The following is a 27,059-nucleotide window of genomic DNA, read 5'->3' as shown; positions in this document are numbered from 1 at the left end:
CACCATTTTCTTTTTATGTCTCTTCTGTTATTTTTATTAGTTTTCTCTATTTTCTTTTTGTCCTTTTTCTCATTTATTTCGAACTAACACAAGTTATATATTTGGTTCCGGGACAATTTTTTTCATATCCAGAACTCATGATTCTTAAAATTGACTAAAATTTATTTGGTTGATGAACTATTTTTAAAAATATTTGTATAAATTTCCTAAAAGTTAAATAGTAACGTAATGTTTTCACCATAAATTTAACTGTCATTAAATTAATTAATAAGAGTACCTTGATGTTTTTATAACATTAAGAATGTTAATTGAGAAAAGTTATTTCCAACTTTCCAATAGAAATTATTTCGTGAAAAAAGTTAACAAAAGTGTACTTTTGGAAAACATGATTCTCTATTTTTTAAAATACAAACTGAATAGCAATAAATAAAATTTTAAATTTCATATATTGAAAAACAAGATAACGATTAAACCACGTTGCTAGAAGGTTTCCTCTTATTTGTAATTTTCTCTTTTGATACCTATCAACCGTTAACAAAAGATATAATAAAAACTAGAATTAAAACCTACGTTTTTGTTGTAGGGGGAACTAATGAGTAACAACGTCAACCATTGGGATTTTAACTTTCAAACAAGTTAGGCTCAAGTCTCTAAGTTTTCACAGACATAATTACATCATTATTTTAACAAAATATGATTAATTAAGTTTTACATACCTCACATGAATTTTAATATTTTTAATTCAGTTTTTATTTAAAATTATTTGATTGAGTGTTTAAAATAAATTTTATTTTTATCATTTGATTTTGATATTCAATAGTGATATGATAACTTTTTTTTATCTTTTTCATTGGCAATTTATCGATTAACGCCTCTGTTTCTTTTTCAATGTTTTCAATTTTATCGTTAATTCGTTTATTTTCTTTTTAAGAATAAGCTTATCAACAAAGAAATTGAAAAAAATAAACAAATTTATCAACTGATTAAAGATAAAAAAAGACACTAATAACAACTATATTATCTCATGGACAATAAAATCAGTTAATTAAAAATAAGCAACATTTAATTTATTTAATAACATAATTCTTAATATTAAAACATTTAAATTTATGAAATTCATAAAAATATATAGTTTCTTTAGACTCGGAATCTTGCACAATAGTAAGCATGTCTTAGCCGAAATGCAATCAAATATAATAAATATTTTTAATTTTAATTTATAAAAAGGATTGATAGACATTTTTCTTCTTGTCCCAAACTGTCATTGCATTAATGTTTTTTAATCTAAATTTATTTAACTTGTTTAAATACATTATTTAAATACATAAAAAAAATCAAAATTTATATTAAAATGCATTGATAAAAGCTAATGTTTAAAATTATAAGATCAATTTTAATTTTTAAATATTCCATCCAGCCTAAACCATTAACTTCTTTTTTAAGGAAACCTAACTTAATAGTTAAGTTGGTTGGGTTCAAATTTAGTAAGATATATAACACAAATCAATGTAATTCAATTCAAACTATTTGAATCAAGTCAAGTAAAAAATTAATGAAACTTAATCCAAAACCATCCATAAACACACCTAAGAGATATACTACTTCTTAAATAAACAACTAAATAATATGCCAATTACAAAAATAAAAAAATAATTGTCAAAGAATCGAAATAGTAAAGACTTAAATAAAATACAAAAAGAATATTAGACTGAATTATGAAAAGTTAAGTTTAAAACAAAATTAAACTTACTTCATATCTTCATACTACAATTATCAAAATTGTATCGTATCGGTAGCAAATACCTCAACCTTACCCACAAATTCTAAATTCGAATTATGCATTTGCTATCAATGTGTTGTCTCTGTACAAACAATGAATGTAGCCGCAGGAATTTTCCACAGCATAATGCTACTTTATCCCGATATTCCTATGTCTATTCTCAGAGGCTAATTGAGAGAGCAAGAAAAAACTAATCCAAGGTACAATTAAAAAATATATATCTACAAAAAATATATGGGGGAAAATAACCAGCTATTATGCTTTGGAATTAATGCTGGCCTGTGGCCCCAGAAAGAAAAGCTGGAGCTATAGAGGTGATAATGTTCGTGTGAACCATTCTGATAGGCGTTTGATTTTTGCTGAAATCTCGGCATCCTTTTCAAAAAAGGAAGTGGAATTAGCCAGTAAATTTGCCACATCGTGCTGCAGAGCCTCCAAACTACGGTAGTAATTGTTCTTCAGTCTTGACTGCACCAATTCAAGTGATATAGGAACAGGATACCTGCAAATTTAGCAGACATATTTACGATGTGCTTGATTGGAGGAAAATAAAAGAAAGTGAGAGAGGGGATAGATTTTTTAATTTTCTTGTTTGATTCAAAATTTTGGATTGGAGGGGAAATTGAGGGAATTAAAAACCGAGCTATTTTTGTCTCCCATCCAATAACAGGAATACATTTTTGTAGTTTAACTGGAACAGACTAAATTACACCAAAATCTTATTTTACTCTGATCTCCTCCGTTACTATTTATAAAATAGCTATAATGATTTATTATCCATAACCTCGTCACGGTACCAAACAACGTAACATTTTCTTACGTTTCACAATTTCGTGCAAAAAGGATATAGATGGATTACCTGTTTATAAACTTGGATTTGCTTGAAATCTTCTTCAATTCATGCACTCCGTAACGATCCTGGATATTAATAAAAAAGAAGTAAATATTTACATCTACCTGCGCACAAACTCAACATTCTATAGGAATGTTTGGACAGATACCTGGACTGTGTTGCCTGACTGCAGTAATTTGGTGAGAGCAGATTGCAGTTTATTTCTCATGCTATCATCAATGTGAGGCTGTTCCCATACAGTTTCAGCATCAAAAAGCTCCCAAGGACTATGCAAATGCGTTTCAGTGAGGTCATTTTTGTACCGAACAGTACAGCTCTCCCATGGACTGTCTGAAAATTCAGAAGACTTGGCTTTTACGCACAAAATTCGACCATCCCACCAATTACCAGAGGAATTATCCTCACTTCTCCACCAAACCCTGCATTTATCCCTGCGTGTCCAATTTCTTTGCATAGCGGCATCAAACCTAGTTCTTTCAACTAGAAAATCTGGGAAATTAGTAACTTCAGGTAGGGTTAACTTAAAAGATTTCCCAACAACACTTGAATTAGGATCTACGAACTGAAGGTTCATTTTGCAGCAGCTATCACCAGATCCTGCAAGATGGGAATACTCCAGGCTTTGAACTCTACAATATTCTACAGCTCTTATATGTCCCTTGAGTGAATTCCAAGGCCCTGACTCATTTTTACGACAATAATCTATATACTCTTGGTGTCCCTGAAAAATAGATATTTTCATAGGTTAACACGTTCAAGTTTTAAAATTAAAAAAAAAATCACATGTAAAAGTTTTAAAAATATGCTACTATCAGATAAATATTATGTGTAACCTGTCTCAAATATACAACTTCATCTCCCTGTTGTGGAATATATCTGCATCCTTCTTCATGGGTTGATAACAACAACCATGATACTTTCACATTCGATTGTAGTGATTTCCTTTTATTTACAGGACTAGTCTCACGAATATTATAACTAGATCTCCGACTCCTAGTAGACCTCAAACCAACAGTCAATTTTGAGCTAGAACCCCTTTCTTCTTCTGTGAGTTGTCCTCCACTTGTGGAAACATTTTGTGGACTTTTAATAATAGAATCTCCATGATGTCCTTGCAGCACTTTGCAATTATTCTGCTCATAGTTTGGGTCACAAGTAATTGGTTCCAACTCTAAGGAGCCATTGATATGAACAGCCTCATTTGTGCCATTACAGAAGTCTGCTGCGGTGTTGAAATTACTGTTGCTCCCATTTGAAGTAGATTCACCCTGGCCACCACTGTCAGCTAAATTAGTCACAGCCCTATGTGATCTTGACCTTCTATAAACCGCTTTATACATTTTATCTCTTTGTGCTTGTGGTTCTAGCAAATCCTGTGAAGTACTATTCTCTCTAATCTGAGGATCTATTTCTTGAGATACATTCTCTCCCAGATTGGATTTATCTCTAGTGTTGTCATCCACAAGCACATGCTGTTCATCATTGTTCAAAGTAGTATTATCATTAGAGCTACACACAGTATTCTTTAGCACGGACGATTTTATTTCATGCTTGGATGGACTTTCAGGATCCCTTGCACCCCTTTTCGACCTTAGTTTTGTTGAAACAGAACAAAAACTAATATTTGGTTCAGGTAGTTGGTCAACCCCACTATAGCTGATTGAAGCAGGAACAGTATCCTGAGGAATCACATATGCAGGAATTAGTGATTCATCTTTGTCCCTGCAATTGCTGGAACCTATGATCTTTCCTCCATTAACGGTGGGATTAAAAGGCTGTGAGGTGGTAGTATCAGCACAATTTTCATTAATCTCTGCCAAACTATCAACCAGACTGTCATCATTTTGGGTTTCAAATTCAGGGGTTGGTGCACTAAAGTTCTTTTCCTCTTTCTCATGCCCACTACTAACATTCTGTTTCTCATCATGATTAGGACATTTTCCAGAGTAAGGATTTTCTTCCGATGGCACAGCTTCTCCCACTCTCATCGGTTTAGATGATCGTGCCCTAACCATTCCCCATTTAATTTTCCCCAGCAAATCTACATGGTCTTTCACCTGGCCAAGTTTTGGTTTATCTGTTCTTTCAACTGTAGGGTTACTTGTACTGCCAGAATAATAACCTGAATCCTTAAAACTTGGTCTGTTTTCATTAAAATCAGTAACTTCTGGTATAGTTTTTGATGATGAGCCAGCCAACTCAGCCTGGTAATCAAACTCGTTTGTGGACTTGGATATATCACGAATTGGCAACTTCAGAACCAACCTCCTCTTGTTCATTGAATTCACACGAGTTTCAGTTAACTCATGAGATTTTGTGTCCTCTGATTCATAATATGATACTTCTTTTCCCTTGGAATAATTCAATTGATCATTCTGTAAAGTTCCATCAGATTCATCACTGTCAATATTAGACTCTTGCAATGTTGATTCACTGTCTGAAAAATCACCAATCAAACTATCTTCATCTCCATCTCCGTCTGTCGGTGTACCAGTAATTTTAGAAAATAGATGAAGAGCATTGCGTGCAGCAGCCCTTTGAGGCCGGGAAGATTTAGATTTTGAAAATTTCCTTCTTGATATTTTTTGGCCACTTTTTCCCTTCCTACGTCGGCTACTCCCAATGGTATTGTCATCACACTCATCCAAGTTCCTCCTTTTCACACGTCTCCCAGAAGAAGTCATAATCTCAGTCTGTACAAAAAAAAAATATATGGAAACCGGAATGATTTAAAGTTGTTACAAAATTAACAACCATTGTTCACTTTACAGTTTTCAACCTGTACTTACCTCAGTCTTCTGTTTTTTCCTCTTTGATCTACGGATGCTTTCCATGTGATTGTCTTCCCCTTCACTGTTGTCTGTGCTGCACCCTGAATCACCAGAAGCATTGGAGGTTGAACATCCTTTCTCACCCTTAGAAGAGCAATCTTCAGTGACGTTATATTCTGAATCTGCATCATCGCTAAACACCTCAACTTCAGGTTCCCATTCCATAACATCTATAAACTCAGGCAGTGGTTCTGTAACCAAATCCAGGTCTGCCAATGGAAGCATGTGATAATCAGGGTCCAGATTGAAATCAGGACCAACAGCAAGCCTTAGCGATGATGGACGCCACTCAAGGCCTAATGCTCCTAATCTTCTTTGCTGAAATTCACTCTGATAAGGTTCAGGGTATGGTATCATTGCTGAAAGTTTAGCAGCATAAATAACCAACAATTGATAAGATTACATGACGGATAAAGAAATGGCTAAGAAATACCACAAGGAAACAGGTATATGTAAATAATAGATCCAAGAAAACAAGTAACCTGAATCACAAAGCAAATCTTGCACATTCCGTCGATACGGGACAATTTGAGTTTCCTGAGTTAAATTTCATTAGTTCTTCAAATTAGAAAGCATGTTGTACGATAATAGATAAAGCATGCATTAAAACTTAACCCACAATATCAAATAAATTCATTTTTAACAAAAGGGCCCACCCACTAAAAAGCTTCTTATGTGTACCTCTACAAATTTATCATAAGCATAGCCAGTGAATGTATCCCCAGATGCATCAGTTAATGTGCCAGTGTGAATTAAATTATTCACTACACTTTAATAGCTTTACAAAAGGCTTTTATATTTTTAAGACTCCAAACTTTTCCCCTTCTGAATTCAAGTCAGATATTTTGAACCCAAATACTCTTTTTTTACTTTCAGAGTACAGCTCCTCTAAACTGATACCGTGGGAGTCACTTTAGACGGAAAAATGAGGAGTTATTTTATAGCCATTAATTGAAAAATTTACAGTCCATATTCAATCAACGACACAGTCTATATATATTTACAAGCGTTTGAATAAAATTTCATCCGATGTATTTTTAATCAATTTCATCCAATATATAACTTCCCAATTTTCCCTCTATACAGTAAAACCTTCACGTTATACAAACCATTTTTTTTTTGCATTAATTGTTTTTTAAAAGGTTTTGGCCAAATTAACTTGTACTTTCCTTTTTATAAACAATGACCACGTACACCAAGAAGTTGGTTTTCTAAATGCATTAAGAAGAATCGATGTTCAGGATTGGTTTTTCCCAAAATGACTTCTTGATTCCCCTCTCCCCACCCCTAACCTAACCCAAATGATAAATTGATACATAGGTAACAAGCTAAAAAAGATGTTCTAACCTAATAAAAACTAACACTACTAAATAGTAGCTGTGTTATGTCTTGACTGTTATTAAGATGCACGTTGGATTCTACATGAACAATTCAAATATTTTTTATTGTATTTTTTTAATTTTTAAACTTCCATACCAACAATGATCTGAATACTACAATAATTAGATATCATTTTGTATTGTGTTTAAAATGACATATGATAACTTTTTAAGCATGAATTCTCCCGTCATTTAAAATTTTTATTTTGTTAACTTTAGATTAACTTATATATATATATATAATCTGAAACACATGTTGTATCTGTACATCTTAGGATCTAACAGATTCACAAATGAAAAGAAAGAGTAGAAAACAAGTAATCAACTAACCTGGTCTAGTACATTACCGTGGGTGTCTTGAATCAGAGGTCGATAATCACCGAGAAAGAACTAGAAATATTTTGCAGACTGCATTAGTACCAAAACAGGACTAAAGAAAAGAGAACCATACTAGCATAATAACATATGCACCTGATCATATTTGGCATCTTTTTGGGACTCGCCTTGACCTGTGCTTAATATATATAGTTGACCAACATCATCCGAAAGTATAATTGATGTCCCATCTCTAGGTGATAATAAAATAAATTTCAACAATCAACGAGTTTTTATAAATCAGAAAACTAGAAGATTAAGTCCAACAAATCATGATGTCTTCACCAGTCAATGTTATTTAAATTTATTAGAAAACAGCATTCAGTGCCAGAGGGTGATCTAGCATCGTATTGCAAATTGCAACCTGTATTGATTACAAACAATGGATTCAATTTCAACAGGCACTGATTTAAGTGGGAAAGGCATTGGAAATTCGACAAGTCAATTTTATGCAAGTCACAAAAATGACATTAGGGACCAAAATTTTAATTTACCCAACAATAAATATGTATTAAAAAAGATCATACAAAAGCCACATTCTCAGAAAAATATCTAACTTACATATCATCTTTAAAGTAATTTAATTTTAATGTTTTGAGGAAATAGAAATGATTTTGAAATCCATATAATAAAGTGTTGTAAACAACAATAGTGTACACAATTCTTTCCATGAGTATCTCAAATTAACAACTGTAAATTATTATGAGAACTTCTTTGAGAAAAAATAAAAATAAAAATATTTATGCAAAATAAAGTTCCGGGCCTAGTTCATTAATTTTTGTACTTACGGAGAAAATTTTCCATCCACCAACTTGAAACGTGATATCTCATATATCTGGATAGGCATGCCCTCCCATATCTATAGTCAGAAAACGTTGAAGTTATTCAAAATATAGAGAAAGGCCTAAAGAGAAGTGAGATAAAGGTAATTGATGACTCACGTCCCAAACAATAGTTCTTCCATCATATCCAGCACTCATAGCTATTCGGGGATTGAAAGGATGAACATCCAGAACATATGTCTAAAGTGAAAACAACCGAAACAAATTAAACCAGATAGACCCAAGAAAAAAAAAAAACTATGCATCCAAAATTATGAATTCAGCAATTGTCTTAGGACCAAGAGAAAAAACTTGGCATGTCATCAGAGAAAAAAGCATAAACTAAGCAACAGAAAAGGGAACACGAAAGCAGAGGCTAATCAAAGATTGACAATGAAACTCTTCACTTTGATCAAATTCCTCCTGAAGACAGTGACTTTCACAAGTACTAAAATCATTCTTGATATTATAAAGTTCAACATCAACAACTTTATTTTATATAATACTAAAAAACTAGTCATCCATGTTTTAACATGTTTGAACCTTGTTACCCTAGCTAACTGATATTCTCCCTTGAAATAGAGTACAGCTTCAATATACTCTACTTATTTCAAGCCCATTGAAGACATCTGTTGTATCAAGTTTGTTATAGGCATTTTATCAGCTGTTCTTTTACAGCTTTATTTCTTTTCTTTCTGTATACAAAGAGAACCCTTGTTATTCTGTATGCAACCAACAGCCAGTGTGGTTAGCTAATTCCTTAAGGTCCCATGTGATGTTCATTGATACGTCAAGAATGCACCATATCAATTTTTAATATATTCAGATAAAGGAAATTCCAAAATTGTTTGTTATTTTTTATGTTGGTTAGGTAGGATCACCTTCAGATAGAAGGTCCAGTTCTAGATGTTGTCTTCTTATTGATGGAACTTGATTTTTTGGTGGAGCAAGACACATCTAGTGTTGAAGTTGCAACACATGACATATATACTTCAACTTGAGAAGGAGTGTAAAAGATATAATTTGATCTTAGTAATAAGAGAAATATGAACAACTGGTAATTAGGGATATTCTCCATTGTTACCCATTATTCGGCTTTCCCTATATTGTACTTTGAATGATTAATAAACAAAGTATGAGAAATAGAGAAGATTGGGAGAAAATATCCCTTGTGTGTTTAGCATACACATAGGGTAGTTTATTTATATTGTAAGATATGGGCCAATGCCCTAATACAGAATAGACTAAGCCCAAATAACAAAAACACACATCTTAATATCTAACACTCCCCCTCAAGCTGGAGCATATAAATCATATGTTCCAAGCTTGTTACAAAGATAATCAATTCTAGGTCCTCGTAAGGACTTAGTGAATATGTCTGCCAACTGGTTGCTTGAATTAACAAACTCAGTCTTGATATCTCCGGATATGATTTTTTCTCGAATGAAATGGCAATCAACTTCAATGTGTTTGGTTCTCTCATGGAAGACAGGATTAGAGCTAATATGGAGAGCAGCTTGATTATCACATATAAGTATCATGTGAGTGACATCTCCAAATTTCAATTCACTCAACAATTGTTTAAGCCACACAAGCTCGCAAGTAGCTGATGCCATAGCTCTATATTCTGCTTCTGCACTGGACCTTGCCACAACACTTTGCTTCTTACTTTTCCAAGATATCAGGTTGCCACCAATAGAGACACAATATCCAGAAGTAGACCTCCTATCAGAAGGGGAACCAGCCCAATCAGCATCTGAATAACAAACGATTTTTGTATCGTTGTTAGGGCCATATAGCAAACCTTTCCCAGGTGATCTTTTAATATACTTCAGTATGCGAACAACTGCATCCCAATGGTCTTCACATGGGGAGTTTAGAAATTGACTCACCACACTAACTGCGAAGGAAATGTCAGGACGCGTAACAGTAAGATAGTTTAATTTACCAACTAGTCTTCTGTACCGTTCAGGATCTGAGAAAGGCTCCCCCTGATTTGGTAGGAGTTTGATGTTAGGGTCCATAGGTGTCTCAACAGATTTACAGTTCATTAACCCTGTTTCCTCCAAGATGTCTAACGCATACTTCCTCTGAGATATGACAATACCATCACTGGATTGTGCTACTTCAATACCCAAAAAATACCGAAGTTTGCCAAGATCTTTGGTTTGAAAATGATGACAAAGGTGTTGTTTCATCTGAGAGATGCCAAGATAGTCGCTTCCTGTGAGAACAATATCATCGACATACACTATTAAGTAGATACATCCAGCACTCGAGTGGCGATAGAACACTGAATGATCCGCTTCACTGCGAGACATACCAAATTGTTGAACAACACAACTGAATTTACCAAACCAGGCCCGAGGAGACTGTTTTAGGCCATATAAGGATTTGCGAAGACGACATACCAATCCAGATGACTCCCCCTGAGCAACAAAGCCAGGCGGTTGCTCCATATAAATTTCTTCATGCAAATCACCATTGAGAAAAGCATTTTTGACATCAAGTTGGTAAAGAGGCCATTGTCGAAGAGCGGCCATGGCAATGAATAGGCGAACAGAGGTCATCTTTGCCACTGGAGAAAAAGTATCACCATAATCCAAACCAAAAATCTGTGTGTAGCCTTTGGCAACCAGTCGAGCTTTCAGACGATCAATTGTACCATCAGGACCAACCTTGATAGCATACACCCACCTGCAACCAACAACAGACTTTCCAGATGGTAATTGGACAAGCTCCCAAGTTCCACTTTCCTGTAAGGCACTTAATTCATCCATCATAGCTTGACGCCAACCAGGATGAGTTAAGGCATCACCCACAGATTTGGGAATTGACACAGAAGAAATGGATGAGAGACAAGTATAAAATGATGGAGATAATCTGTGGTAATTAAGAACAGTATAATGGGGGGAAGGGTTACGGGTAGAGCGTATACCTTTACGGAGGGCAATAGGCAAGTCAGACTCAGTTGCTGGAGCCGGAGGAGACACATGAGGCGGCACCGGAAGTGAGTCATGAGGTAGGCAATTACGGCGACTATAAACCTGAAGTGGTGGAGGTGAAGGATGAGCCTGTGGTGAATGAGAGTCTAAAGAAGGAGAAGACAAAAGGGGTGGAGTATCACCAGGAGGATCACAGACAAGAGGAATATCAACAGTAACAGGGAGAGGTACAGAACTAGAAGATAGATGTGAAAAGTAAAAAGAAGACTCATCAAAAGTGACATCAGCAGAGATAAAATGACGATTGAGAGATGGGGAAAAACACTTATAGCCCTTTTGTGACCGGGGAAATCCTAAGAAGACACATTTGTGAGATCTAGGAGACAACTTATCAAGACCAGGACTAAAATCATGAACAAAACATGTAGACCCAAAAACTCGAAGAGGTAATGGATGCAGAGGGTCTTGAGGAAATAAGATAGAATGAGGGATTTTGTTATCTAGGACGGAAGATGGCATGCGGTTGATAAGATAACATGCTGTGAGAACTGCATCACCCCAAAAGCGTGAGGGTACTTGACCGTGTATCAGAAGTGTACGAGTTGTTTCAATAAGGTGTCTATTCTTGCGCTCAGCCACCCCATTTTGTTGAGGGGTATAAGCACATGAGGTTTGGTGAAGAATGCCATGAGAAGCCATAAACTGTTTAAACTGTTGAGAAAGGTATTCACGGCCATTATCACTACGTAAATGTCGAATAGAAACCCCAAACTGTGTTTTTATTTCATTGAAAAAAGATTGGAAAATAGAAAACAACTCAGAACGATTCTTCATTAAAAACAACCAAGTACATCTGGAATAGTCATCAATAAAAGTAACAAAATACTGAAAACCTAAAATGGACTTAACACGACTAGGTCCCCAAATGTCAGAATGAACCAATGAAAAGGGAGACGACGCCCGTTGTGAGACACTACGAGGAAAGGAACTACGAGTATGCTTCCCTAACTGACAAGACTCACACGACAAACTTGATAATGTGGACAACCTCGGGACAAGTTGTTGTAGTTTGGCAAGACTAGGATGACCGAACTGAGCATGAAGAAGGGATGGTGACTCCATGACTACGCCAACATGTGGAGAAGGACGAAGATGATAAAGGCCATGAGACTCACATCCTGTGCCAATCATGTGTTTCGAACTCCGGTCCTGCAACCAAACAGAATCTTTAGTAAATGAAATAACACAATTAAGAGTGCGAGTTAAACGACTAATGGACAGTAAGTTGAAGGGAGACCCAGGGACATAAAGTACATGATCAATGGATATGGATGGAAAAATATTAACAGTACCAATACCATGAGATGAGACTCTAGACCCATCAGCCATTGTTACCAAGGGTAAATTATCAGGACATGACAAGGAAGAAAACAAAGACTTGTTACCGGTGATGTGATCAGTGGCGCCTGAGTCAAGGACCCAAGGTCCGAGAGAGTGAGTTAGACCAACAAAAGGTGTACCTGTACGTGCAACAGATGCAGATGTAGTGGAACCAGAGTGCTGATGATCCTCATACCATCTGAGAAATTCGTTGAAGAGTGCAGGTTTGTCTATGGTATTAGATGAAGTAGGATGGTCTGCAGACGGTGATCGGGGAGGTGGATCAGAATTTGCCATTGCTACAGATCGAGGAGGACGTCCATGGAGAGCATAACATTTATCAATCTTGTGGCCTAACTTGCCACAATGGTCACATTTTGGACGTCCTTTACTTGGCTTGCGAGACCGACTTCGATCATCACGTTGAGCAGCCATAACAGAGGAATCATCAGTATGGGAGGATGTCTCAGTGACGGGTTTGCTCGGTATACGCAAAAGAGCAGAACAAGTAGAAGTAAAGTTGGGTATGACAGGAGAACCCAAAATCTGATCACGGACATGAGAAACATCATCAGAGAGTCCGTATAATGCCAACAACATGAAGAACTTTGATCGTTGTTCCAATTCTTCAGCAGGAGTGGAAGCAGGAGGTAATATATCATTAAAGTCATGAAGAAGGGCATGAATTTTACCCAAATAATCTGCCATGGGACCAGGATTGCGCGGACCAATAACAGTTAATAGGTCCTGACAAACACCATAAAGACGCTGAGTGTCATTGGTGTATAACAACTTCGCTTGTGCCCATACTTCTGAACATGTTTCATAGGATCGAAACATTTGTTTCAGTGAGGAGTGAATGGTGGACTTTATAACAATACATAACTGAGCATCAATTTTCATCCAGCGGGAAGTGTCATCTATGGGAGCAATAGTCACATTTTGAGTAAGATGATCTAAGTACCCCTGACTCTTCAACCAAAGTTTGATGTCGGACGCCCATGTTGCATAATTTGTGCCATCTAACTTGTCAATGGACAAGTGTACATTCACATAATTGGTATATATTGAGGGATCAGAAGATGAGCCACCAACAGAGGTGTTTGTAGACGAGGAAGACGCCATAGAGAGGGAGAAACCCTAAAAATTCAAAGTGCTCCGATTGACGCAACGACCACAGATCCGGAAAGAGGGCGAGGAGGCGATCACGGCGGTGCTGATCGGCGGCGGAAAGCTCCGGCGACGCGCCGGCACGCGCGGCGGCAGCGGCGGCAGCGGCGAATCTTGCGGCGGCGCGTGGCGGCGCGTGGGTTCTCCGATCGCCGCGATCTTCGTGCGACGGTGGTCGCCCGGCCGAGACGATCCCGATGGTGTGGTCGCCGGTCGATTCTGGAACTCCGGCGGCGGCGACGGCGGCGGCGGCGGCGGCGGCGACGGCGGCGACGGCGGCTGCGACGGCGGCGGCGGTGACGACGGCGACAGTGATAGGTGCCGGAGACCGTGGAGTTGACTGGAACTATTCCTGTGCTCTAGATACCATATGAGAAATAGAGAAGATTGGGAGAAAATATCCCTTGTGTGTTTAGCATACACATAGGGTAGTTTATTTATATTGTAAGATATGGGCCAATGCCCTAATACAGAATAGACTAAGCCCAAATAACAAAAACACACATCTTAATATCTAACACAAAGTATTTGCATGTAACAACCCACAATTCACAACAATAGAGAAACTCTTTATAGGACCTATAATGAACTCCGGAAACTGCTCTTAAGAGATCATCCAGCATAGTAAAAGATATTTTTAAAGATAAAACGAAGATATTATAAAGACATTTCCTAGGTGTTCTAACAGACCTTACATTCATTCTCATTCCCAAAGACTGTAAATGAGTACTTAAAACTTGGTATGAAAAGGCTGGATAAACATGAAGTTCAGAAAATGTCAATAAATCTCTTCCAGAGGTGCACACATCCTAACAGTAAGAAAGAAGTTTATGTTTGTATCCAAACTAGTAGAAAACAAATACTTATAGATGTAATCATAAATGAAAAGATCAATCATTTGAAACATTAATCAAATTATACTCTAAATCCTAAGCAACTTCCGAAACAAAATCTGAAACACAAAACTTGGCATCAGATAACATGCTTGAGTTACATATCACATAAAAAGCCAGAGTCTCACATCATACGTTATATTTACAAAAGAGTAAAATGATATCAAACCAAAGTAAGAAGAGAAACCAAAACCAACAATTAAACACTTACAGATTCAGTATGCCCAGTCAATGAGTGTACTAAGCTTCCGTCAGATGCATTCCAAACACAAATTCTGCAATCTGCAAGAATATCATGCAATCAGATAAAATAATAATCTTCTAGCTTCAAAATCATGAAAGAAGATTACAACGGCTGCAGCATTATCCTGACACTTACACAAGAGTTGTATGATAACAAGAACAATGCTTAAGTAATTAAGGGTTTGCTTAGTAAAGAAAATGATTTTACATTTTCATCAGTTGTCCTATTACTGATAACAAAAGAAGCTAGTTTTTTCAAACATTTGCACGTCAAAGGATGAAAACACCGAAAAGTTGAAAGTTGTTTTCACTCTTTCCTCTTCAAATCAAATATCTAAACACAAAAAATAACTTGAAAACAATGTGGTGGTTATGAAATCTTTTAATAAAAATATACAGTAAAAAAAGTTTTTTCAAACCATCAAACCAAGACAGCCCCAACTATTCATAAAGTGATTTCAGATATTCAAAAAGGTGAGACCTCGTCCAGTGAAAAGAAAAGGCTAAAGACTTAACCCTTTAAGCTAGATAGATAAAAAAAAAAAAGCAGCTTTATTGAAGCTGTACAACAAATAATTAACAACTACTTTAACACTTCCCCTCAAGGCAGACTCAAAGACTTAGTTAGAATGTCTATAAGCTAGTCATTAAAGTTGTTGAATTTAGTAATACGTTCCTTGGCAGTAGTTTCTCCTTAAGAAAATGAGAATTGATCTTTGTGTTTGGTTCTCTCATAAAACACTAAATTAAACGCAATATGAGAGCTGCATGTTTTATCATACTACAAATTCATGTGCTTAACTTCACAAAATTTCAACTCTTAAAGTTGTTTAATCCACACAAGTTCGGAAGAGGACAAAGCCACAAATCTATATTTAGCTTCTGCAAATAGTCAGCCCAAATTGCATCACAATACTGTCACATTTGAGTATTTCCCTTCTCCTCATTCAATAATTCCTGTTTTAGAGTCTTTATCACACATCTTAGAATGGAAATCACAACATTACAATGGTCAATGTGATGATTATGTATGAATAGACTATTAACAACTCCATCTGCACAAGAAAATCAGGTTTTAGAATAGGGAGATAAATGAGTTTTCTCACCAGCCTCATATATCTCTCTAAATATGGAAAAAGTTTTACCTTGGTCTACTGTTAACTTCTGATTTGGATCCACATGATTATCAATGGGCTTGAAATTTGCCAAATCTATCTCTTCCAAGTTAATAAAAAATAAAAAACTTATTTTCTATGCAAATATTACAACACATTCCTTTTTGGCAGAGCTTCCGCCAATGCCATCGTTAGAATTGTCCATCGCTGCTACCACCTCTAGAGCTTTTTGTCTTATTGTTCTCTTTTAATTAAGAGAGGGCTAAGGAATCTCTGTTGTTTACTTAAGCATGGCTCCACTAAGCAATGTTGAGCTTATAACTTTAGAGATACATGAACTACATGTTGAAATTGGAAGTCCCACATCGGCTAGAAATAATGTCAATTTACAATATATATGTGGATGCAAACCATACTTTACAAGTCATTTTGTAAAGTTGAGTTAGACTTAAAGTCCATGTCTTAACATGGTATCAAAACCATGGGTTAGAGTCTATCCTAGCGAAGTTTATTGTTTGTTGGATCTATTGTTCCTCCCACTATCGGAATCACTCATAGTGTCTAGTCCCACATTCGAGATGTATGTCTCTACATGACGAGACTGTGTTGGAAGTCTCATATTGACTAGATTGGTAAGAAATTATCTTATAGTCTAAGTTAGTGATATTGTTATTACAAGAAATTATATCACTAGAATTGCTCAATTAAAAAACATTTCTTCAGTCAATTTCAAACCAACGATCTTGGCTATCTAAAATACTTTATCGGTATGGAAGCAGCATAATAAAAAAAGGTATTATATTTTCACAAAGAAAATATACTCTTGAAATTTTGGAAGAGACATGGTTGGAAAATTGCAAGCCCATTAACAGTCTATGAACTCAAATCAAAAGTTAATGAGACCAAGGAGAGATTTGCTCAAACCCGAAGAGATGTAGGAGATTGATGGGAAACTCATTGATCTCACTATTGTAGTGGATGAACACTGGTGAACAGTGCAATATGGTGGATGGCAGCAGACAGCACCAGAAACTCAACCAAAATAGGAGACAAGATATATGGGGTTCAACCCACTCTAATACCAAGTTGAAGACTAGATTTTGGTGAAAATGTTGAGTGAAGAAGCACTCAGCCACATCCCTACTTATAATCATTCAGATTGAATTACATTTAAGAGCAAAAATTAAACCGTGTAGCTATATTGGATAATGATAAGCCATTATACATAAATTTTCCTTTTTAGCTATCCTATCCTACACATTAATTCCCTAGGATTAGAAACAAAACCAACTAACCCATAATAGCTGCAAGAACAAAGCGGTTGTCAAGGCTCCAAACAATCATATTTACACCACGTGGAGTTGGTAGAATTCTCTGACGAGGACCACCTCTATGAGGTTGAGGAGGAGTAGGTGGAGGTGGAACTCTTAGATGATATGCCCGTGTCCAGCGACCACTTTTTCCCTAAATGGAATAATTTTAACAAATTGAAATATAAAGTAGCACTCACTATCCAATAACCATTAGCTTTGGCAATTTGAATAAAAATGAAGGCCAACAACTCTAACTTTCTGTTAAAGAGAAAGATAAAGTAGAAGGAAATCATATTTGATGAAGACTTACATGTGATCTACGAGATCTAGGAATCCATATTATAGCACTCCCATCACGAGAGCAGGTAACTATATTATCATGATTCAACCTGGAATAAAATATAGTCACTCAGATATTAGATCATAGAGAAGGCACAGAAAATTAAGAATATAACATTTCATGTTGTGAAAAGTAAAGAAGGGTGCCAGCAGTTAGATCATTTTAGAAGCTATTTCTAATTCACAAACACACCAGGAATTTTTAAATTTGGGAATATTTTCCTCCTTCCAAGTTTCTGTTGTGCAAAACCGGGATGCAACTGCACAACCACTGCAAAATAAGGAGTGGCAGACATCAGCATGCTAAAATTTCATTTATCAATGATCACAACAAACTTCTGCAACATACTAACCTGAATTGCACATAATTCACATCATTCTCATGGCCAGATAGCACGTCTATCTCATGATTTGGTTGGTCACTATCATCTGTGCTAAGTTTACAAGCATTCCAAACCTGACAAACCTTTTAGGTTAGCTTAAAAAATTGTGAAGCTGGATATCTTGAACAAAGTTATGTTTGGCTTTCATCATTTTATACTCACCATATAGATGTCATCAATATGTTTGATAACAGATGGATAAATATTATATACCAAAAAGGTTCAAGCACCTCAAAACTATTTGTGGGGTAAATTTCAGGTCCAAAAAAAGTAACCAACTGTATGTGTTCTTAGCACTAAAGAAAATGCCCAATGACCATGTCTAGGTGGTCAGAAAATGGTTCAAAGCTAGGCTAGTAACACATAGGCCCTAACAAATGATTGAGAGAGTGGGACGAGGGATCATGTAGCACTAATCAACATGCAGTGATGTTTATCATAAATGGACAACAGAGGCTTGAACAGGGATAGAAAAAGACTTTTACTAATAGAAAAGGAATATCTTCTGATTCTTTGAGGTTATTTTTTCCTCAAACCATCAATTCACAAACTCACCAGAACATCGACAGAAAGGTTAAAGAACAAAAGTGTAAGAAATAAATACAAATTAGTAGTTTCTAAAAAGCAAATAGAGCCAACATTTACCTTAAGCAGTGAATATTAAAGAGTTATTTATCCATGTCTCTTAACTACAGGTAAGCGCTTACAAACACAGACACACAAACACATACCCTAGCAAGATTGTCAGAGCTACCAGTTACAAAGACAGTTCCATTAGCATTATATGCACAGCAAAAAATCTGATGGCTCTGTGGTACAGTACTTGAAGATGGGCCACTGCTCTTCCCTAAAGCCAATAAGGTATCCCAAATTAGTTCTTTTCACCAATAAATCAATCAATAGTTCACAAAAGAATCAACTAACCAATTACAGAATCTGAAGGCCTTGGAATATATAATCTTGGACTTGACTGGGTATACCTTGCATCCCATATCCTACAAGTTCCATCATCAGAGGAACTGCAAAGTAAACAAAATATCATGTTATTTATAACAGAAAACCATGAATGTCGAAGGGTGAGGATCATTCACATAAATCATGCCAGAATAATGAATGCAGACAAAAACATGTAGCCTGAAGCTGAAAGGGAAAACTCCAGTGTCATAATCACAAAACTAGCATCAGCAGTTCAAAGTATCACTAGAAGAAATCAAAGAATCGTGATAATCATTTGGTGGAACAACCCAACTGACATGGATCATCTCTCAGTACACAATCATTAACAACTAAAATAAAAGGAAAAATAGGAGAGCTTTCATCAAGAATTTGATAAACAAATGAAAGAGACAGTTACGAACTTCACTGTATGCAATAATAGCAGGATGATATACAGTTCACATAATTGCATTGCATGTCTACTGCACTGAGAAAGCTTGCGTGTTATTTCAACAAATTGTAGTTAAATATACATCACCACTGAATTGGCACCTTCAATGTTACTGACATGACATAGCATTCACATTTCTGGGAATAAGATTATACTATCAACTCCTTTTTTCTCTGTGCAGAAAACTTACGATAAAAGCTGGTATACAGCATTTGGTCTGGGACTAAATGCTATGGCAGTAACAGCTCCAGTATGTCCCCGCAATACTGATATTGGCAAGCCATCTGGCAAGCGCCACTATGAAAATGAAATAGTCAAACATAATGTAGCCAAAAAAAATGCCTGGGAGAAGGGATAAAAAAAGGAAAACAATAAACTTGTTTAGTGACATGAAATCTTACAACTCGAATGACACAGTCATTTGACGAGGATGCAACTAAAGCATTGTTTGAACTCACGGCCAAATCAGTGATGTCACCCTATTAAATAGAGCATGTAGTTCAATCTATTGGCTAACAAACATTAAGGCAATGTATATATCTATACAAACTGAAGGATACATATTTATAGTACAGAAACAGACTCACATCATGTCCACGGCAACTGGCCAAACAATATGCAGTTTCCATTGACCAAACCTTTACAAGTCTGTCATCTGAACCAGTAATCACATACCTTCCAGACCGATCAAATATAGCTGTAGAGCATATGTTAAACTAAACTCAGTTGCATGTCAAAAAGCAGCAAGCCTCCAAAAAGACATGAAAAAACCAAATGGAATACCCAAGACTAAGATAGGGCAGAATGAATTCATCCAATCTTGGAAAAGATATACAGTAATTGAGTTCATTCAAAATGTCCAAAATATTTGGAAGGAGGGGAAACAAGAATCTCCAGTGTGTTATTTTAGAGCAGTTTATTATTCATTTTAAGTGTAACCAATAGCCACTTTACCCTCTTAAGATTTTCCTGTCCTTTAAAAAAAATCTCTCCTACCCACAAAACATATCTCAGAAACCTAAACACAATAACCACACCTTGTTGTGCATCTGAAGTATTATTTGACAGAAATAGAAACAAGTCATAGACTTGGAGACAAACATGTTAAAAAAAAAACAGGACTTTGGAACTTCTCACCTTACCAAATAGAAACAATCGGAGGGTTCTAGAGGATATATCCAAATATGGGATTGATGGAGCCATTGTAAAGTATAAGAAAATGTTGGTGGCCAAAGAAACCTATGAATGTTAGAAGTCTTGTATCGGCTAGAGATAAAGCCATTACAATATAAAAGTGGATGCAAACCTCACCTCACAAATAGGTTTTGTAAGGTTGAATTCGACTTAAAGTTCACTTCTTAAGATAGTATTAGAGACATGGGTTAGAATATATCCTAGCGAAGTTTGTTATTTATTGGGAATATTGTTTCATCCGCTATCAAACCACTCATTAAAGTTTAGTCTCAACGCTCAAGATGTATATGTCTCGACATAAACGGTCTGTGTTCCCTCGTTGACTAAAGATAAGGTGAATTTACAGTATATAAGTGGGTATAAACCTCACCTTACAAACTGATTTAGAGTCCACCCTATAGGAACCTTCCTCAGGGAAAGTAGTGTGCTTGCTACTGTATTTTCCTACATCATTCAATACTCAAGAGGCTAAATTGATTTGTCAAAAAAATAAAAGCAACTCTACAAGTTGTATTTAATCCAATCCTCCATGAGCGAAAACATAGAGATAGATTGTCATTTTGTTAGAGAAAAGGTTCTTAGGTAGCATTTGCAACAAACTTTGTTCATTTGTCATATATGCTCCAATTTGAAGGGAAGTATAAGAGATCTTATTAGATATTTGTAAATAGGAAATCTTGTAATTTGGATACTTTTTAAATTTCCTTAATGTATTCCTTATTGTCCTTTGACTATAAATAAAGATTGAATGCGTGTAACAAGCACAATTCTTGTAATCCCATTTATTCCTGTCAGAATCCTATGATTTATGTTGCAGCTAATATTTCTCTGTACAGTTTTAATTACATAACTAGGAATTAATTGCATTCCATATTTAAGAGGATAATTAGAATGATTAATAGGCTAACAGTATATTTAATATTTATTGTATACGAACAAATGATCATGAATTGTAGGAATAGATTATATCCATCGATAAATTACGATTTTCGGTTATTGTGTCTTTGTATTCTATTTAAGAGCAATTGTTTCTCTATCAATGATGTCAAAAACAGTTTTCCTGACATTTATGTATATCTTCTACCAAATCTGAATACAATCCCTAAAACACTGCAGATAATTTAAATCACCTTTACTGCTTTTATGAGATTATCGTTTCCCTTAATTTTTCTCCCAAGTTCAGTTTCTTTACTTTCAAGAGGTGGAAAATGGAGCTTTGGTTAATGTTAACCAATGGATGTGTCTACTATAATCACTACAGGAAAAGGAAAGGAAACAAGAACACTTTTCATTTCAACAAGTGTACTACTAAGTTAAACAAATAGGTCTAAATGTATGCTCAAGTGTTTACTACTGTATAAAATAGCGTACCACAATAAACAGCATTGCGGTGTCCTCTTAACCTCTTGATATTTTTCATTTTTTGCACCATGGTGGAAGGTTTTGCGATGGCATAGCATGCAGAACGTATAGATGGTGCACGGTGATGTCTTGGGAAACCACCCCCGATTTCCCTCAAATTAAGCCCATGAACTTGATTGACTTTCATATGAGGCCAGCGCATGTGAGGAGGTGGCCGTTTGACTTCTTTCATTTTATCCCTATCATCTGTAGTAGAGAAGCAATATAATCAACAAAGAATTTATAAAGAAATGATAGATACAAATGCAAAAGGAAGACAAATTATCTTAAGCTAAACCAAGAATAAAATGGAGGGAAAAAAGAACACAACACATGCAGCAGCCAAAGCCAAACACTACCCTATGCCAAAGACACCCCATTAAAAAACCATTAGCAGAAGATAAAGAAGCCAAAAAGAAAAAGAACACAGCTCATGTAATGCAGAAGACAAAGTCAATCTGTCAAGAGATCTACCAAAAAGACCAATTGTAGAATATATCAAAGAAGATAGGAGAAATAATCCCAAACGAACTTAAGCAATACACTGTCAATAAAATTTCTAACATCTAACATTATTTACAACCACATGCACCAAACAACAGCAAATCAAGAACAACCCCAAAGCCTTTTGGCACCCAAAATCTCTAAAGTAACAAGCAGTTACTTGTGGAGATTCTTAGGGCAAACCCAATTTTCACCAAAAGCACCAATCAATTTACTACACAAGAAAATTTTCATTTTTTCCATAATTAACAATCAGTAAATTCATAGTAAGAATTTGCAAACCACCTAAAGTGTGAAAAGTAGATAATGATTTAAAGAAAAAACGAAGAACACGTACAGCTCAGCAGTGAAAATGAACCACTTCCTAAAAGTGTAGGTACATCAGCCGCATTTGGGGCATTTCCAAGATTCATACCCAGTGATGGAATGGTTGTACTTAATAACAATTGCTTTAAAAGCTTTACCAGGTGATCCTTCTCAATATGAGGATACCTGTATAATATTTAATTACAACATCAAAGAAGATATTATAAAGAGGAGTGGTGCATAAAGGAGGATACCCATATAATAGTTAATAATTAACTATAAATCACCTAAAAATCATAAGGAGATGGGATGCATAAAAATACCTCTCCACTAACATATTGTAATTTAAAGGGAATGATAGACCATCATCATCTTTGTCTCCACTACATGCTCCAGTCTTTGAATACCACGCATGATACCTTCTAGGCAAAAGTTCATGCTCAAGAAGCTCATTCCAAAATTGTAAATAAGTTTTATGGCATGGCCCAGCTGAAAGAAAGTGCATAATGAGAAAATAAACTTCCCTAAGGTCAATATCCACATCCATGTTATGATTCTGACATGCCGTGTCATGCTCAGCTTTCTTAGGCATCTTACTGGAAAAGGTCAAATGTTTCATATTAATGGGAGGTGCATGGCCAGAAGGAGCATACTTCTGCAAAGCCATATTCCTGTAAAGCGCCAGAGGAACAAATAAAATACTAATCATATAAATTGTACCTATAATTGAGTAAAATAGTGATAATAATTTAATAAAATAATTAAACATTAGTAGCGTACAGAGAATGATAACATGCAGAGAATGGCCAAATTCTAATTTTGATTTCATTTATCAAGAAAGAATATAGGATAAAACATTAGAAGCATTTTCTTTTGCGTACTTGTTTCCCATGATTCCACTGTCCCAAGAAAAACAATGATAATTATCAATTTCCATCCTATCATACCTTCACCCCAAACACACAAATATTATTTTTATCACAAAATTAAGCAGTTAAGCAAGAGACATGACCAAATAGCAGCTAAAACCACCAACCCTGTCTAATACTAACAGCCTTGACAATACAGTTGTAAGATACACACAAGGGCTTCCCAATGTCACCTAAACCCCACAAGCAAAATCCATGAAGTCCAAATCGCAGAAAAAAGGTTGCAATTGCACAAAGGCTTAACCACGATATGAATAACATCGGAAAACAAAAAAAAAAAATGTTTAAATGAAAATACAGCTTATTTATCCTCGTCCCCGAGACAGAAAACAATGTCATTTTTCAGAGGAAGGGTTCCTTTGCAGAAGAGAGAGAGTAATCTCCATCAGAGACAAAGACTGCCTTGCTGGAAATTGAAAGAGAACAAATAAAATGGAATGCCACAAATAAAATTCAAGACCTTCACAAAGAAGGTAAAGTATGATCCAAATATAAACCAAGTAATCATCTCCTCACAAGTTTGTTGAACTCTTAATTGTTTCAAGCAGGAAGGTGTAATGAAATGAGAGAACAGTGAGAATGAGATCACACTACCCTTACAAACATAGACAGGGAGGAAAAAAGATCAAACTAAAGCAGAGTTTGAAGGTTTTGACTAAGTCAGCAGTAACCACCCCAATACTTTAGTACTGGTCTAGAAAAAGTCTGTTGTGCCTGCTGTGCTACCAGCAGACCCTCTCATCTATGATCTGGGGACTAGGAAGCCTCCTTCATCCCAGATCCTACCACGCATCACAGCAAATAATCCCATGTGTTAATGGTAAACCCTCAATTTGCTTTGACTTCGAGGAACACAGAACACTGTCCTTGCTTTGCTTTCAATCAACAAGTCCTCTGCATCAGGTGTAGGTCCTTAACATCTAACTCCAAAAAATATAATTTTTTTGGAAATAGATCCAAAATCTGCTAAAGTATTTGCCTACAGAATGCACTTTGGATGATGGCATTGGCATAATAACAAGCATGAATTAAAAACAGGACAATATATTGTACCCCTCTTTTCTCATGCATTTCTCAGCTACCACTGCTTATAATGTATCACCTAAAATTGTCAAAACATCCTTCACATTACATGATCTAGCTATCAAAAAATTGTAATTAAGAAATCAACCTCCTTCGAAAGTAAGCATTTTCAATGAAATTGTGTCAGAGATGCCATATTAACTAAAGATAAAGTCAAATTATAATATAAAAATAACAGCAAATCTCACCTTAAAAGTCAGTTTTATAAAATTGAGTTAGGTTTAAAACTACTTTCTAATATGATAACGTCTATCCTAACGAAGTTTGTTAAGCCTATCGTGTCACTCATTATTAGGCCACTATCATACCATCCACAAATATTCAGTCCCACGCTTAAGATGTCAAGTACTTGGCATGATGGAGTGTGTTGAAAATCCCACATTAAATAGATGAGGTCAGATTACAATACATAAAGGGAAGAAAAATTCACTTTACAAGCTGTTTCTGTAAAGTTGAGTTAGACTTAAATCTAATTCCTAATAAATTGTAAGTGAAATTTTTGTAAAGCCATAAGTAACTCAATCACAGTACAAAGAAGATATTCAGATTCTGTAATCTTTATTTACTTTCAAAGAGATGAACCAGCAAGCACATTTTTCCAAATTGATACTCTAGCATTCTGGTGCCCTTTTCCACTCCACATTCATAATTAAGGTTGCATACATCAACCCTCCTCAAACCCCACTAGGTGCCTCATCAACTGAGTTGCCCACTTTATCCCTCATCCAGCATACCTTACCCACATTATATGTAGCATATGGAAATGCTCAAGCATCAGAAAACCCTTAATTGTTCAAGCAACACATTGCCCAAAGCTACTAGCCCTTCAAATATTTCAGTTTAAAACAGCAACTTCCACTCCAGTGCATGGTCAGCCATCAAATCCAAAACATTTGTCAACATAAAACCTATCCAGCATACACACATAAAAGTCTACACATAGAACCGAGGTAGGGGTCAGCACACAAGTAATTAAGCACCAAAATGTCAGTCCTACATTCACACTCAGAAACTACTCAAATTAAAGCAAATGATCTGCAACATTAGACATTAAATGAAAACAAACATTCTCCATTTTGCAAAGAAATTCTCCCACTTAAACTCAAATTCCATTCAGCATCAATCAAACCGGAGAGTAATTAAAACTCAAAGGGAGAAAACAAAAAAAAAAAAAAAAACTTACAGAAGAGTGACAAGTTCAACCAGAGAAGCACTCTCCAGAACTCTCATCTACACCTCTGAAACCCTGACCCTCCAGAGAATCCATCACACATTCCTCTGCACCATTAAAATAAACCCTAAATTCAACGTGACAAAGCTTAAAAACCACACAAACAAACCACAACACGCAAAAAAAATGGCAAAAAACAACCAATTGAAGAAAATACAACACACGCCAAAAAGAACATCAATCCATGGGAAATCTGGAACCAATTTTTTTCAAATTGTAAAAACAAAATAAATAACTTTTATTGAAATCAGTTTCATCATTGGATAGTGTATGCATAAGAATAAATAAACAGGGTTGTTCTTGGATGCTATACCTTGAGAGGTTGAAGAAGTGAAATTTGAAAAAGAGTAATGGTGTCCGGGCCAGTCAAATTCCGCAAGACGTGTCGAGTGTAAATCACGCGACACAATGCGAATTAAGATTTCAAAGACAAACTCGGCTGCGTATAGTTTTTTCAGTATCTACCATAGGAGTATGATGTGGAGAGGCACAGAAACAGAACGGGGCAAGGAATGAGAGAGAACGACCAAAGAAGAGAAGGGATTGAATCAAACGATGCGTTTTATGTCTTTCGGTACCTCCTGGCACGGCCTAAGAGTACATTTCTCAATAAAATAATAATTTTAGACATTGTTTTAATTTCTTAAATTTAAAATTAATTTAATCTAGTTTAAGATGTAATTTAAAAAAAACTAAAGTAATTACAGGTTAAAAACACAACAAATCAGAATAAATTTTTTGTTACTGCTAAAAATTTTAAATGTTATTGAAATTATAAATAAATGAATTATAAAACCTAACTATTTTAAATTTTGCATACATATTTTAATACAATTTTTTGTTTAAATTTAGTTTATGTTTTTAGATAGAGTTATTTAGATAAAAAATACACATCAACTACTACTAAATTTTTATTAATAAAATAAAAAATTATAGAAAGATCATTGACTTTTGAAAATACCGTTAATAACTAACTGATAGAAAGTATCTAAAGTGGAGAAAGTAATGCGTGAAGCTTTGAACCTTGAAAAGTTAAATATTTTTCCTTCTAATATTTATATTTTATTTTGAGAATTTATTATTTTTATTATAAAACAAGGTATAAATATATATTAATTTTTTTTATCAATATTAAATATTATAGATAGTTGTGGCGGTAAAAAAATAAAAATTATTAATTAATAAAAATTATTAATAATTTTAA

General features: G+C 35.3%; 1 protein-coding gene across 2 annotated transcripts; it reads right to left on the bottom strand.

The window, feature by feature from the left end:
* Positions 1-1,728: 1,728 nt before the first annotated feature.
* Positions 1,729-26,407, bottom strand: LOC124843146 (uncharacterized). 2 transcript variants are annotated; one of them, XM_088105746.1, is made up of 25 exons: positions 26,169-26,407; positions 25,808-25,902; positions 22,936-23,283; positions 22,644-22,798; positions 21,773-22,009; positions 19,795-19,904; positions 19,609-19,686; positions 19,398-19,504; positions 18,745-18,839; positions 18,552-18,667; positions 17,791-17,894; positions 17,631-17,708; positions 17,409-17,487; positions 17,081-17,249; positions 14,639-14,709; positions 8,160-8,240; positions 8,007-8,077; positions 7,315-7,411; positions 7,174-7,233; positions 5,947-6,001; positions 5,423-5,823; positions 3,467-5,326; positions 2,782-3,354; positions 2,640-2,698; positions 1,729-2,282 (listed from the first exon to the last, which is right to left on the bottom strand). In XM_088105746.1, exons 2-25 carry the CDS (start codon positions 25,852-25,854, stop codon positions 2,087-2,089), a joined length of 5,247 nt encoding a protein of 1,748 aa, XP_087961872.1. In that variant the 5' UTR covers positions 25,855-25,902; positions 26,169-26,407; the 3' UTR covers positions 1,729-2,086. The 2 variants fall into 2 exon arrangements, with proteins under 2 accessions (XP_087961872.1, XP_087961873.1); XM_088105747.1 differs by lacking the exon at positions 25,808-25,902.
* Between the last annotated feature and the right edge of the window lie 652 nt (positions 26,408-27,059).

The sequence above is a fragment of the Vigna umbellata genome, chromosome 2 (genome assembly GCF_029865625.1).
Source record: "Vigna umbellata cultivar VRB3 chromosome 2, Vumbellata_1.0, whole genome shotgun sequence".
NCBI classification, from domain to species: Eukaryota; Viridiplantae; Streptophyta; class Magnoliopsida; order Fabales; family Fabaceae; genus Vigna; species Vigna umbellata.
Note: the sequence above shows the minus strand (reverse complement) of the source record. Positions and strands in the feature narration are given on the sequence as shown.